The sequence below is a fragment of the Pavona decussata genome, unplaced genomic scaffold (assembly GCF_977016875.1).
Source record: "Pavona decussata unplaced genomic scaffold, jaPavDecu1.1 SCAFFOLD_53, whole genome shotgun sequence".
NCBI classification, from domain to species: domain Eukaryota; kingdom Metazoa; phylum Cnidaria; class Anthozoa; order Scleractinia; family Agariciidae; genus Pavona; species Pavona decussata.
Genome location: NW_028145475.1, coordinates 2,501,779 through 2,517,153, shown reverse-complemented (window position 1 = coordinate 2,517,153; position 15,375 = coordinate 2,501,779). Strand labels below are relative to the sequence as shown.

The 15,375-nt window shown below is 39.9% G+C and overlaps 1 protein-coding gene and 1 long non-coding RNA gene across 2 annotated transcripts in view; both read left to right on the top strand.

The window, feature by feature from the left end:
- The first annotated feature begins 2,923 nt into the window (after positions 1-2,923).
- On the top strand, positions 2,924-5,934 carry LOC146480460 (uncharacterized). Its single transcript, XR_014864660.1, has 3 exons — positions 2,924-3,336; positions 3,668-3,739; positions 4,995-5,934. It is a non-coding gene; the product is annotated as an uncharacterized LOC146480460 (long non-coding RNA).
- Positions 5,935-9,589: 3,655 nt separating this feature from the next.
- LOC146480457 (protocadherin-like protein) overlaps positions 9,590-15,375 on the top strand; it is a 43,061-nt gene continuing 37,275 nt past the window's right edge. The window contains exons 1-2 of the mRNA XM_085109628.1: positions 9,590-11,978; positions 13,981-14,629. Of these exons, the coding sequence (XP_084965754.1) occupies positions 9,824-11,978; positions 13,981-14,629 (2,804 nt within the window). The 5' untranslated portion in view covers positions 9,590-9,823. The remainder of the gene's footprint in view (positions 11,979-13,980; positions 14,630-15,375) is intronic.

Here is a 15,375-nt window from a genome sequence, read left to right as displayed (position 1 = left end):
AGAATGAACAGAATACTATTCTGTTTGGCATTCCGAAAACAGAACAGGTCCCAGAAAAACATGAATACCGACTATTTCGTGTATTCCTATGCTGGAACTGATAGTCCTAAAGAACGCGCCTTAAAGCCGATTTTGTTGTATTTTGGTCAAAACTGCTCAAATATTTGACAAAGAACCTGTTTTTTAACAAAATTACACTTACAACACCGGCAAGAAAATATTAAGTTTTTCTCCCGGCAAGAACAAACTATAATCAGGTTTAGCAACTTTTCTAAAATACACAGGAAGAATTTGAAAAAGTTGCAATCCGCTTCCATCCTAGCCATCCGCAGCCTAACATAATTAATAGTAGTTTCCGTGCGCTGGTAGGGGAACTGTTAACAAAACTCGACCATTATTTTAGCGATTCCATTTAAACACTGAATACATTTTCTGGCTATTCATAGTGACACTACACCTTTAAACAACACGCCAAAGCACACTTTTGGGACAAACCAAAAAAGGAAGATTCTGTTTAAGAAAAATAGAAACGGTGTGAGTCTCTTACGAACGGTCTCTTGATCGTATAGTATTCTACTTCCCTCAGAGGTAAGCTAAAAATTTGCTATAAGACGTTAATGTGTGTCAGATAAATTCCTTGGATGGAGTTTCTGTAGTCTGAAGCGGCAAGAAGCATTACTATCCATCCCCCCTCCCACCCGTCCTTGAGTAGTTGCTAGTCCATTGCAGACCTGAGTAAAGAAACAACTCGACAATGCAGAGATCAAACTAGCCTCAAATCCCCCCCTCTCCGAACTCTTCCGACGGAAAGTGCGCATTAACTATACCCCCCCCCCCCCATTCTAGTACTTTGTGCCCCTACCGTCGTGCGTGACTCCCGCTTTCCTCCACTCTCCTGAAAAGCGCAAAAACATATCGCCTGTTGTGCAGGGTACAAACGCGGTTGACCAAAAGCAATGGAAGTAGAGTTTACACTGTGACAGATTTATTCAGACCGGATTCAATGCAGTTTAGCTGAGAATGTCATGACTTAACGTCTTTCAGTACCCTGAAATTATTTGCTTCTCATAGACAGTACTCGTAATTTGTGAGGTTTTATGAGGGGAATTATATATTATCTCACTTGCCTAAAGTAGGACTAATGAGTTCATCAGCATGTTTCCAAATTTATACTTTGACCTTTCCAAGTCGATAGTGTTTCTCACTCGAAAGTGAGAATCCTCAAATATACCGATCAGCAAAAGGCAAAGCATCGCAACGCAGCGCTGAAGTCTTTTTCGGATCTTGGCTCTCAGTACCACAAAAGGTCACAAAACGTATTCTGTAACTGCGAGTATACGCCATTGGCATAATTTCGTGGCAATGCTGCATTGTTTAAGGAAAAAATTGTGCTATAGAATATGTTGGGTTGACGGTTGAGCTTAATTCCTGAACAGCTTTACTGCTAACGTTCAACGTCGCTTGTGCTAAGGTTGTTTTCCATGATTTACACTGAAACATTTTCAGAAATTCTGGTTGGTGATGTAACTGGAACACGACATTTCGGTTTCAGGTTCCAGAGGAGTATTTCTGAAAGAAACGGAAATTCTGAACTGAGGGAGTGACCTTTTCTCGATTGGCAGATTCTATATACACTTTTAGCTTTCAGCTTTCAGCTTACACAGCTATTTCAATTAACGTTGTCGGATTAAAGCTTAAAGCTTAAAGACATCGTCAAAGAGGCTGACACCCCATCCATTTGATATCCTAACATTTCTTTGATCCAAATGGCTTGCCATCGTATACCTTCCTAGACAAAACGAGGCATGGCTGATTTTGATGAACTTATTCATAAAAAAATCCACAGAATCTTGAGGTCTTGTCTTATAGCTTTATACTTTGATCCGACAACGTTACTGATTGAAATAGCTGTATACACTTTCGGCTTTCACGACAATGCAACGAGGTAAATGGAACAACTGAACAACAGAAATTTCAGGAATTTTTTTGAAAAATAGTAAACAACCAATGAATCAAAGGGCCAATATACACTTTCATATCAAATTTGATAATTAACGGGGCGTATTTTATTTGAACTAGAGATAACCGAGGGGTGGCATTTGAGGAAGCGCTTACATTCGAAATTCGTCGTGATATGCTGAACAAGAGACTCCGGCCCAGCCTGAGCTACCCCTTGACAAACAATTGCCAACCCAGCCTGCAAGCATGATATGAAAACAGTGCGGATAAAGTGGCACACTTCGAGCAACACGGAGGATTTAGGTGTGACCACTACAGAACAACGTGGAGTCATAGTCTAATCTCGTACCCAGATCTCAGTTGGTTTGGGAATGTCGAAATGTGAGATCTCCCTTTCGCCCGACCGTGGGAGATCTGGGTACGAGATTAGTCATAGTCCACTCTGTTCCGAAATACATTTGGACAGACAGCCCGCTATAGGATGCAGTACACACATCCACCAAATGAAAGACTATTAATTTCAATCTGTCTGAAAAACAAGTGTCTAAAGTGCGTGCTAGATTGGCGAATTTAATTATAGAACAAGGTGACGGAATTTTTACTATTGCACGATTTTGTTCTCACTACAAAATGTATCGCCTTGATTAATCTCAATAATTTAATATTTGTCCTTTTAGAACAGTAGTAAGTTAACAGTTTTGTTACCTTAAAATAGTCTTAATTTAATATTGTTCTTAGCTGTTCTTTAACAACTTGTTTTATATGATTTAATTTTGCTTACCTTGGTCGCAATAAAATTCGCCTTCTGCCGGGTAATATACAGTATTTGTCATTGAGCGCGGACCCGAGTAAAAGTACCCAAAGTCCTTATTTTTTATCTCCAGTCTGCAACTATCGCACAATTTTATAGGAAAAAAAATTTTGCCGGGTGCTAAGACGACCATGCAGCTTCATCAGAAGGCGGATTTCACATTTTGGCGGGAAAATTATTCAGTAAAAGTTCCCAAAGTCCTTATTTTTTATCTCCAGTCTGCAACTATCGCACTATTTTATAGGAAAAAAACTTTTTGCCGGGTGCTTAGACGACCATGCAGCTTCATCATAAAGAGTCAGTCCACCCCTTCGACCTCCCTCGACTATTGGCAGCCATTGTAGGCGGTGCAGGCGGAATTTACATTTTGGCGGGAAAATTATTCAAGGATGCACCGCCCGAGGATGCACCAAACATAGTGACCAGGTGAACCGCTTTGGTCACTAATGATAATAGAAAGCTTTCCCCAAAAGCCGAGTAAGTTGTACAGAGTAAGTAATGCTGCAGAGTAAGTTGTACAGTCTATAAACAAGTGACAAGAAGCTCGTCGCAAGTAGCTAAAACAGGTAAGACTAGCTGAAAGTTAAAAAAAAAAAAAAAAAAACGGCAGGCAGATGAAGTAATTCAGCGTTTTGAAATGAATCAGTAAGCTTAAGTAAACATTCATGCGAGACCTCGGTCTTTCTTGGTCATCTTTCTTCAGTTTTAATCTCAACCATTCGGGCTTCCCTTGTATAGGCAGCTTCTAAATAGGGGCCATCAGCTTCTTTTTCGGAATGTTTACAATTTTAAATGCAATTAAAGCGAGTCAGACACCAAGAAAAGTCTGAAAAATATTGGGTAGATTTAATAGCCAACATGGCCAGAAGACTGACTAGTTTTATACTTCTGTTTCAGTTGTCCTTGCTGTCCTTGTTGCCGTCCTCACTAAGTTCACAGGACCAACAAAGGCCTTTAGATTTTAGAGAAGTATGTTTACTAAAAACAGATATATTCCACTTGAGGAAGTTCATTCAGTTTTACTCTGTGAGCCAGCGACGAAATAATCATCCTCTTTACTTTGAAGGTTTTAAAAACAATTTTTGACTGAAAATGCATGGGTTATTGCCAGAAACGCAGGCTTATCGGCCTGGGTATGAAATACTTAGTGATCTTGAGAACACACTCAACAGAACGAACGGATTAATTTGGGCCAATTCTGCTTAATATTGCGTTTCCCTGTCAAGAAACGACTGTATTCGCAAGCTAATCAAATAGATTCATATTGCAATTCATTTTCTCTTCCAATTCAAAGTTTATATTTCGAGCAAAATGAGTGGATCGTACCTCGTCCGCTGGCACGGTGACCCATTCTTTTCTTTCTTTCTTTTTTTTTCCTTTTTAATTCTTTAGTTTTCACATGCTACGGAGGAGTCAGTGAAGTTTAATTTTTTCTTTCCGTGTGCATATACCTCAAAGGAAATATTGAAAAACTTGAGGCGAAGTAGAAGAAATTGTTCGACTCTTTTGCTACAAATTGTCGAGAAACCGGCCATTAAAAGACACCTCAGTGCGGCTTTAAATTGTGTTTTAATTTTAATGCAAATGTTACGGGACATTTTTCAGCAAAAGTAGACCTCAATCGGCTTAGGAAATATCACAGTCTTTGTAACCGCCTAGTAAATCAGGTATAGGTGTTGAACACATGCTGTTCTTTCGAACAACCATTGGCTAAGCTTACGCAAGTGAAATTAACTAAGTTGTCGAAATACTATTGGCTGCGGGTCTTATATGACAAATGTTCTCCAGTAAAATCTCTTGAGTTCTGCCTGTAACAGTTAAAACACTATGTTCCTTGAAAAAGATCTGGTCTACTTAATGTAAAGAAAGATCTCCGAAGGTAACAGGGCACCTCTCGCTCAACCGCGGAGCCAAATTCCCAAAAAGCCCCTGTTACATAAACTCACGAGTCAACAAACAACAATCCAGGTTCTCGAGAATAATAGAAACGTCTTATGTCTTGTTACATTCCCTGAAATCTCATTTGCCCCCTGTCATCTTGTATTTTTTTTCTTTTTTGTATGTATCTATGATTGTTACGCGTAGCTAATAAAGTAAAATAAAATAAAAATAAACCACTCCTTTGACAAAGCACAAAAGACTACCTAAGGGCCTTGATACTATTTTCTTCTTTCTTTTTAGTTATTTTTTCACTGATTTATTTCTCATTTCTCTCTATCCACAGGTGTATCGCCTGTCAGGAATTAACTTGGCGAGATAAAACCTGGTTTATGAATCCAGGTTGATCGAACCATGGTGCCGGTTCGTCCAGGCCAGTGCTTAGTTTCACTTTCGGTTTCCCCAACGGGTTTCAGGTAGCAATTTATACACCTGGCCACAGTTGTTCAAAGAGAGGATAACTTTATCCAATGGATGAATCGCCATCCAGCCGATAAAATGTAATACGACCAATACATTTTATCTGCTGGATAGTGAGTTATTTGGATAAAGTTATCTGCTGTTTGAATAACTGGGGCCTGGAGTACATTTGCTACGCTGGGTGGCGCCTCAGCTACTGGACAGAGCTATCCGCTCTTTGAACAACTAGGGCCTGGTGGAAGAGAGAGGCAAAATGGAGCAAGAAGACAAGAACAGAGACCCGAGAGTTCCCATCAATCAAACTTTAGGTCATGCTGCTCAGTGCGGCTGTTGGATTGTCCAGCAGATCAGTTTTATTTTATATAGTCTTTGTCCCAGTGGAGCAAGCCCATGGTCTATTATTTCAAAATAATTTCCCACTCTAGAAGTTTGATTCACACAGCAGTTTAGCTTACGTAATCTGGAAGGGGGAAGGGTGGGAGTGAGAAAAAGCGAGGACTGGACTACGGGGGGTGACAACTCTAACAAACGCTGTTTGAGCAATACTAGGTCTTAACCTTAGACGTCCCGGAAATTTGGATCATCCTCCCTAATTTTTGGGATACATCTCCTTTGATGTCCCGATTTTTCTCTGCAATGTCCCGGAATTTTAGCGTGTTTCCCGGAAAAATTTCTAAGTGTCCCGATTCCCGGAAAAATCTCCAGATTCCCGGAACAATTTTGGCTGTGTCCCGAAACAGCGTTTGTTAGAGCTGTCACCCCCCGTTGGACTGGACTCCCCTCTCCCCAGTTCTCCTTTTTTTCTCTCACTTTTTCTCGCTCCCCCCTCCCCCTCCTCCTACCCCCCCCCCCTTTCATTACAGCCGCGCCCCCTATTGAAGTTATAATTACCGTTTAATTTTATGATTAATGTTTACTTTAACTATCAAAGGCACTGTAGTGGGAGGATATTGGAATGCATTTGAGCACATTTCTAGTTCTCGGCATGTGTTTGGACTACCAAACGGAACAGCCCTTCCTTTGATAGGCCGCGAAAAATTAGAGTGCCTCTCCAAATTTCACCCAATTGAAATTTGTATTTGTGTGGGCTTCAAAAACAGTATATTCTGTAAAGAGTTTTACAAAATATTTTCATTAGATTAAAATTTAATGGTTGACAAAAACAGAGCCAGTATTCGCGTGATTTATTACACGTAAACGGCATATCAACGCGCCTACTGTTTTTAAAGTGGTTACAGAGAAAATATGGAATTTAATTCGCACTGTGGGGATTCAGTGATACAGAATGAACTGAGGAACCCCGGCAGAATGCTTGGTAATCGTTTCAGTTACATTTGTTTCGAATTCTCCAAAAACTGAAACAGCGCAAGAACGTTGCCGTTTGAAAGAAATATCGCCGTAAAATATTTTGACGACTCAGTCCCACAAAAGGCTTTCGGCCAGTATATTGCATTTTGTTGAGGTTATTTTCCAAAAATAACCTAACCTGAGCCAATGTCAGAATTCACCGAATTAGTAGCCGTTTCTGACGCTTTCTTTATGATCCGGCTTGTCAACATAACCAAAACTAGGCGGAGAATGGCAGGAGACAGCCGAATCACATTTGAAAATAGCGCTGGTGTGATATATATAACCTATGAGCAGAAGTTCCTTGGTCAGATATTTACTGATTTTGAGATTCCATTTAGCACGTATTTGTCGATGCTTGTGTTAGTGACATTGATTGGCACTTCAGCTGCCAAATTTGGTCCAATTCCAGCAGAAAGATGTGGATATTTCCTATGCCAAAGAAACTACGCTTTATGTACCTGCTAAAATGCTATATAGACTATATAGTATTAGTTGAAAAAACCTTCTTTTCAGCCGGTTTGTGACTGGCTTTAAAAGGAACGGTTCAAAGCGAGACTGAAGAGGTTTCTATTGATGGATAAACTAGAAGGGAAACATACACCAATTTCCGCCGCATGAGCGACGATGATGGCCGCACGGAATACTGAATTCGATGCCAGTTTTCTTTATACAAATATTTATAAGTTCTGTAACATCAATTGCCGGCCGCTTTAAGTCATGTCTGTCCGTTGTGAAAATTCTGAGTCCATTCTTTTCGATTCATGATTCTCCACGCGTTATTTTGTTTGTATCGATTCCAGCGTCGCGTGGTGTATATGTATAGTGTTTTTCAAAAGTTTAGCACATGCTTGTAGAAAAGTTTTTAAAATCCTAACTGTGCCAGCTCCGTACACATTTCGGCACTTTGTCAAGATTTTGAGACGCAAACAACACAACAAAAGAGGATGACAGCCTTAATTTGGTGAATGGTCACTTTAGGATTTCATCTACATCTAAGCTCACAGTACTGATTTCTCAATAACTTTCCAGTGTAAATGAAAAGAAATGGCTTTTTTGGTTTCAACACTGATTACTGTAATTGGTTCTCTAGAGAATCGTAAAAAAACCGCAAAAATCGACGACGTTTCGACAATTGTCAAACGTCATTATCAAGCCAAAAGGCGAAATAAAAGTAATTCATAAATATTAATTAATAAAACAATGGATAACTACCAGTTCTGGTTTTAAATGGATAAGTCAGTGTTTTCTTTCTTGTGGCACTCCCGCTTTGTATTTTCATATGGGCTTGACCCCTAGCTACTCTTGGAGTTTTGACAGACAATGCCACAGACAACTTCTATGTACAAGCCATGGTATGGTGCCAATTTCAGCTATCCACTTGTATGCTGAAGTACTATACTCCCCGCTGATATCATCTTATTTGCACCGTGGTTACAATACTTCCCTCCTTGAAATATATATTTAAACGTGAATTGTTTAAATCTTAAAAGTAATACCATGATGTACGGAATCATTACGTCTTTTTTTTCGCTCATCGCAATTTTCTGAACATAATAGTTGTTTAAAAATTGACATTCCTTCCGTAGCTGATTAAAAATTAATTACCGGGTGTTTGCTAATTGAGATTCATGCAGTCACTGGCAACCTCTTAGAAATAACAATTTAGACAAGATGCAAAACCGCCGAGGTGCAAAACCACAAAATACGATATTTTATCAGGTAAAAAAAGTCACGATATCTACTCTCGAACTGCGGTAACTAGCATTTGAACGAAAAGAGAATTGAAAGAAGAAAATAAAATAGGATATGTACAAAAAAGACTCCAGTATCTGATGAAATGATAATTTTATACAAGAAACTAATTCTGATGACAGCAAAAATCAGATAAGAGCAGTCGACTCAAAGAAGCGCTATAAATGCTTAAAAAAAGGCCGGGACCGTCTGCTTGGTTCTGATTAATAGTGTTGTAGAAATACTGAAGGTAATCGAAATTTAATCCGCTGTGTGCTTCCCTTGGGAAAGTTTCGTGACTTGTTCAACCCTGAATTCTTTTTAAAGCAGGTATTACGCAATTAAAAGAATTATTACTGTACGGTGCCCTTCAAAGTGGAACTGGTATAAGCACTATTGGCTGTGAAACGTGCAACTCTTGCTTCAGTCCAGACTCAGCCTACCGGCACATAGATTGCAAAGATTGTTGGTAGTGTAGCGAAAACCGGCGTGCGACCTAAAAATTGAAAGAGGTAAAAAGTAGAAGACTGGGGAGGGGGGGTCTACTCCCTTTAATACTTGCTCGCATCCCAAGCGCCGCTCCCGCTATATAACCTTTTGTGTGGTACAGTGGAGATGGAGATACGTTACAATAAACCGTTACGTTACACATGTACATTTGACGTTTGAGTCTGCGAGGGCGTGATCCTGAATAAGTGACAAGTTCAAGCTGTGAGTCATTCATCCAAGACCCTTTGTCTCTGGAGGGTTCAGTCTATTGTTTACGGCTTCTTGTATCATTATTATCTGGAGGTTTGTTTATGGCGCACAAATCTCTTTCTTTATCTAAAGGCGTGGGAAAAAATTGCGATTGCTCTTTCTCTGGCTGGTGAACAAGGAGAATCGAAAAATAAATTCCTTTCGTTTATTAGCGCCAGCAGCAAGTTGTTTCGCTTTGAAAGCCACACGGGGTTAGTTCGTTACGATTTGACTGTTCTCTTTAAAAAAGACAGTTGCATCTCGTTTAATTGAATTCCCTAGAGGTTAGACGTACATCAGCAGACGATTGGCAGATTAATTTTCGGAAATGGGTAGGGTCGAGGGCTGCACGGCGAAACAGTTCAAGTACTTGCCAGAAAAAAACACTAGAGGAACACAATAGCTGGATATCTGTTGATCACTTTTACGCAAAATACCAAGGATTTGCTTGTTGGTGATCCGCGGTCCCATGCATTGACTTTTCGACATAAAAGGTACTGAAATCAGCTTGAATTTTGCGCCAATTAAAAAGTTTTACAGGGCATTTCGAATTCCCGCTAGCATTCCATCTCAGTGACCGCGGCGTTAATTTTGGCATGATGATTGACAGCTGCATAATCAAGCCACACATGATTGGCTAGCCGCACAGTATTCGCATTATTCACTCGCGTCGGAAGGAAAAACTGCTATTTTGCGTTCGTTTGGCAAATAGTTTCGATTTTCCATCGGAAAGACGAAGCCAGACTGATCATTGCTAGCAGAGAATCAGGATTTTGCCAATGCTTTGTCGTCGCTTTTAACATTTCAAAGGATCAAAACATCACGGCTTCGAGAACAACCCGCTTAACCTAAACGCTGATGCCGTAAACAACCACCATGCGAGGCATTACATATAACGAAGTCGTTGGCTGTCTTCTGTGCTTCTGTTTATTACACACGGTGAATGCACAGGGTACAGTCATTCAAGTTAATCTGGATGAAAACAGGCCCGCCGCTCACCAAGTCCGTTCACTGCCGTTGCCAGCGAGTAATCAGATTTATACGTTTTTTCCAGCTCAAGATGCTGATTCGAGGGCTGCCCTAACCCTGTTTCAAATTTCGGAACGCGGGGTAATTAAAACCACGAAGCCGATCACATTCGAGATTGGCAAGAAAAACTACTACGACTTAGTAGCGATTCGCCGTAATCGAGGAGACAAGGAAGGAGGCATTCCAACAAGTATCCGAATTAACATCAAGGATACAAACAACTTCAGTCCGACATTCCCTCAAAACTTATATGAAGGTCGAGTGAAAGAAGGCTCTCCGGTTGACACTGTGGTTATGGGCTTAGAAAACTGCTTCGCTGAAGATAGAGACCAAGGAGGCGTACAATCTTACTCGATAAGTAGTGGCAACGAGAAAGGCTACTTCAAGGTGGCAATGAACACAGTTAACAACCGTAACTTTCTGGTTCTTAAAACCACTAATGTACCGATAGTTATGGATACCACACCCGAAATCAACCTTACCGTTCGAGCCAACGATGGTGTTCAATTTGGAACGACGAGAGTCACCATTAAAATAATCGACGAAAACAACAACGCACCTGTGTTCGACAAGCGTAACTACGCTGCATCTATCGACGAAAACGCGCCTCTTTTAACGTCTGTCTTGCGCGTTCGTGCTTCTGACAAAGATCTTGGCACTAATGGTGGCGTCTACTACTACATAAATGGAGGGCAATATTTTGCTGTGGATGCCATAACAGGAGTTATCAAAGTGGTTAGGGAACTTCCTAATCAACGGCAGGTCTTATTAAATGTTGTAGCTACAGACAGGGGGACCCCAAGCAAGACAGCTAGTGTCCAAGTGACCATAAATATTAACCTTCTCGACGACTACCCTCCACCAGACAACCCTAATCCAGGAGTCAACACACCACCTGTGTTTTCAGAGGCGACCTATTCTGCAAATGTACGTGAGGATTTTCCTACAGGCGCTGCGCTTCTTATCATCCATGCTGTTGATCGTGATCCTCCAGGTCGAAACCGGAAGCTAACATATACTTTAAGCGGTGACAGCACCAATACTTTTGAGATTGACCAGTTCAGTGGTGTGGTTAAACTAAGAGGTACATTAGACTATGATAAGCGTAAGCGGTATAACCTCAATGTTCGTGCAACAGATGGAGGAGTAAATCCCCAGAGTGCTACAGCCTCTCTAGTCATTACAGTACAAGAGGTGGATAGAAATCGCAATGCTCCTGTGTTTCAACCTTCAAACCAACAACAGCGTGTTGCCAGTGTCAAAGAGAACTTGGCTAAATTCACTCAAGTTGGTAGTCCAATTAGTGCACTTGATGCAGATGGTAGCCAAAGTCCAGATGGTCAGGTCGTGTACTCTATCTTTAAAGGATCGGGCTTGCCTTATTTCAGAATTAACAAGGACACTGGTCGTTTAGAAACTGTTGCTGTGCTTGACAGAGAAAAACAGCCTCAGTATAATCTAGTGATTGAGGCCCGGGACAAAGCCCTTTATCCACGCTATTCTCACTTGTACCTGATGATCAATATCGATCCTGATGAAGACAACAACCCTGACTTCTCTCAGCCTGTGTACCATGCTAATGTACCAGAAGGAGCACCTGCCAGTACATTTGTCACAGCCATCCATGCTACTGACAGGGATGGTGCCTCCGTCTCCTATACAATTCAAAACCCTGGTAATGCTTTTGTAATCCAATCAAGTTCTGGAGTCATCATGACAACTCGTAAGCTTGTCCCTTCAAGTGGTGAGAAGAGTTTTCTACTGTCTGTTCTTGCTAGTGCAGGAAACAGACAATCTGAAGCTCAAGTCAATGTTACTGTTGTAAGTAAACAAGACACACCGCCAACATTCGAAAATGCTCCTTACTCAGCCACTGTTCCTGAGAATCTGGGCCGAATTGAAAACCTGTTGTGTTTAGCTGCTAATGATGTTCATGGGAGACCTGTGTCCTACTCCATTTCTAGTGCTTCTGTTGCAAGGTTTGCTGTGGATAAGGATTCTGGTAAGAGAAATGTTGTACATGTGTAGCTCAGTTAAGTCTTGACCCTAAAATTAATGTGAACAAGATGGAAACAAAAAGGAAAGAAAATGTTAGTTTTTGTCCTGAAGGCTTTAAAATTCACAGAGATAGCTTTCATTTATTTTAATTTCTTATTTGTTTTTTTTTTTTTTTTGCCAAAAGCTGAATCAATTGAATTGGAGTGTGATATGATTTCATTTTATTTGATGTTTGAGCCAAACAAAACAAATCAACCAGGTGTTGAGTCCTTCTGTTGTAGTTTCTTGAGTTTTAAATAACAGGCAAATTCAGCTAATCCAAGCCATCACGACAAAAAGAAAGAGCAAACACATAACTGCCTTTTAATTTGAAAACCAGTGCAGTCTGTATGCCAATTAGATTTGGTAGAACTTGGATTTTCTTTTTAAAAGTGTACCGTTGTCACTAACTGAAAAAATATGTGCATCACTTGAGATGCATGTAATTTGTAATAATTTTGGATTTCAAGGCCAAACATCACTTACATGTCGCCTGTTTTTCCTTGAGCCTTCACACTTAAAAGGGTACTGTCAAAGCAATTTTGCTATATTTTCGTTAAAATGGCTAAAATGTTTGACAAAGAACCTTTTTTCTAACATGAAATTGCTGTTAGAGCACCGGGAAGGAAATATCATGGGATTTATCCGGGGAAGAGCAAACTATAAGCAGTTTTTGACGACTTCTCTACAATAACACAAAAGGAACTTGAAAAAATAATTATTGTCGCACTCCATTTCCATCCTAGCCATCCCCAGCCAAAGATACCGGTAATTAATAATAGTTTCTGTGCATTATTGGGGTTATTGTTGACAAAACTGAACCATTATTTTGATGATTCCATCGATTCAAATATGTTTTTTGGCTATTCAAAGTGACACAAAAAAATCGGTGACACTGCTCCTTTAAGGATTTCATTTTTAAGACTCCAAAGTTAGAACTACATGTACCTCGTACCAACAGCTTTCACTGGTTTGGCTATACTGTGTGTTATCCCTTCCGGACTCTTATGCAAATACGTAATAATAATTATTGAAGGGTTGATGTGCATGACCAACCTACACCGTATTTCTATGTATTTCAGATTGCTTTTTGTTGGTTTAGCTCAGCTTCACCACAATTTTTGCATGTGGTCTTGAATTCCTTCAGGAAATGTTGCTCCAATGTTTTATCTGCTGCTCCTTGAAATTCTCCTTTTCAAAGTCTTCATTGCTGGCATCCTGAGCACATTTTTATATGTGGCTGTGGGTGTATTTTTGTTGTTGTTCAAGAAGTTAAAAAGTTCTGATGTTTGTAACAAAAGTGTGTATATGTGCAAATTCATTACACTATACTGGCATAACAAAATTGGGTGTATGCTAGATGCACTATTAGTGTGCTGATTAATATTGCACTGGCAGGGTTCTTGTTAAGATTTGTAAAAGGAGGTAATAAATAATTGTTTGTAATAGCAGGTGGACGCCATCTTATTAGTGTCTCCCAAGGTATGATGGGAGGAGATGGCTGCGGGAAGAATGAAAATCAAACATGGTGGAGCTTGAAGTCAGCGTTGATTTTGATGAAAGAAAATGCTCAAACCAAGAGTGATTTCTTTTACAGGCCATATATTTTCAATGTGATATTTATCTACTGAATGTTTTCCGTTATTCATGGAAAGGAAATTCCCAAATTAGAACAAGTTTTTTCAAAGGAAAATGAATTTTGAAAGCAGTTTCAATAATTTTGGAAACTTTTTTTTTTCATGATAACCGGTAACATTTACTTGAATAAGTGGTAAAAATAACCGGTTACTGGCTCCTAACAAGATCCCCACACTGGTTATGCCAAAGGCAGAATAATTTGGCATGATTCAGGTATTGCAAGACACTATATACCAGTATTCAGAGTAAAACCAATTTAGTTACTTGAAGGAAGTCCACAGATCTTTTTCACCTACAGAGTATTATTTTTCTCGTTTGCTATTGTATAGGGCGCTTCTCTGCCACAGGCTCCTTTGACTATGAGCTTGTTTCTGGGGGTGCATATCCTGTACAAGTTCAAGCCTCGAGTGGCCCTCAACAGGTGGCTACTGCTGCTGTTACTGTAACAGTCACGAATGCCCTAGACCCACCAAAATTCAGCAAAGACAGCTACCGCTTTGAAATAAGTGAAGATATCCAACCAGGTTCCATAATTCAAGTAAGGAATGCCGATGGTTCCTCAGGGGGGTTGGTCATCAATGATGAGGACACAGCTATTACACAGTTTGACTGCACTATTGAGAACGTTGACGGCGATGTCGAGCAACATTTCAGGATAGTCAATCCTGACAATAATAACAAAGAATGCAGACTTAGAACTGTACAAGAATTTAACCACTTTAAAACTCCAACGTTTAAATTTGAAGTGCGAGCTACAGATCAAAAATATCGAAACATGTTTGCCTCAGCTGTGGTAGAGGTTATTATACAAGACACAAATGATCATGCACCTCAGTTTTCACAGGAATCATACTGGGCCTCTGTGAATAGCAATTTTCCAGGAGGCAACTCAATACTGAAGGTTACAGCAACAGACCAGGATTCTGGCTCTTTTGGAGAGATCACTTATGAACTGCTCAACTCTGAAGATTGGAACGGGTAAATGGCTTCATGATTTTTTAAATTTGTATTGATTTTTTGAGGTTGGTGGAAGGAAGTGGACAGTGATCTCTGGTATGTGTATGGCTGTAAGAAAGCTCCCTTACACGTGTGGTATACAGTGAAACCCCCCTTTACAGACACCCGGTAATATGGACACTTGTTATTATGGAGTGTTTTCTTGGTCCTGCTCCATACATTTTCCTTAAAATTAACCTGCTTAACAAGATGCCTATATTGGCATTTACGCGTGATACTGTTCTTGAGTTATTTCCATTGTACGCTTTGCAGCTTTTTAAAACTATCGTTCCTTCGCAATTGAAATATTGGGTTACAGTACTCAAGATCATACCGAAAATTTCTTTCTGGAAACGTCATGACAGAGGCAGATACATATCTGACTCGCATGCTATTCAGGGCTATTTATATTTCCTATTTATCTGTTGCATCACATTATTTGAGATGATACTGGAAATTGCTTTTGGAAAACGTCATGACCTGGGGCAGATTTACATATCTGACTCAGAAGATAGAAGACAATATTATTGTTGAAGATAAAAAGACAAACAGACAAAAAGCTTTCCTAATTGAACATGAAAACTTTAAGTAGAAATTGACAATCAAACCTTTAATTTTTTATGAAGTGGATTTCCAGTAACATTTAGGCATCAGCTCGACAAAGTCTGCAGTGCAGGTAATGTTTTAAGCTTAAGCTTGACCTTTCCTTTCCACATTGCGAAACACAA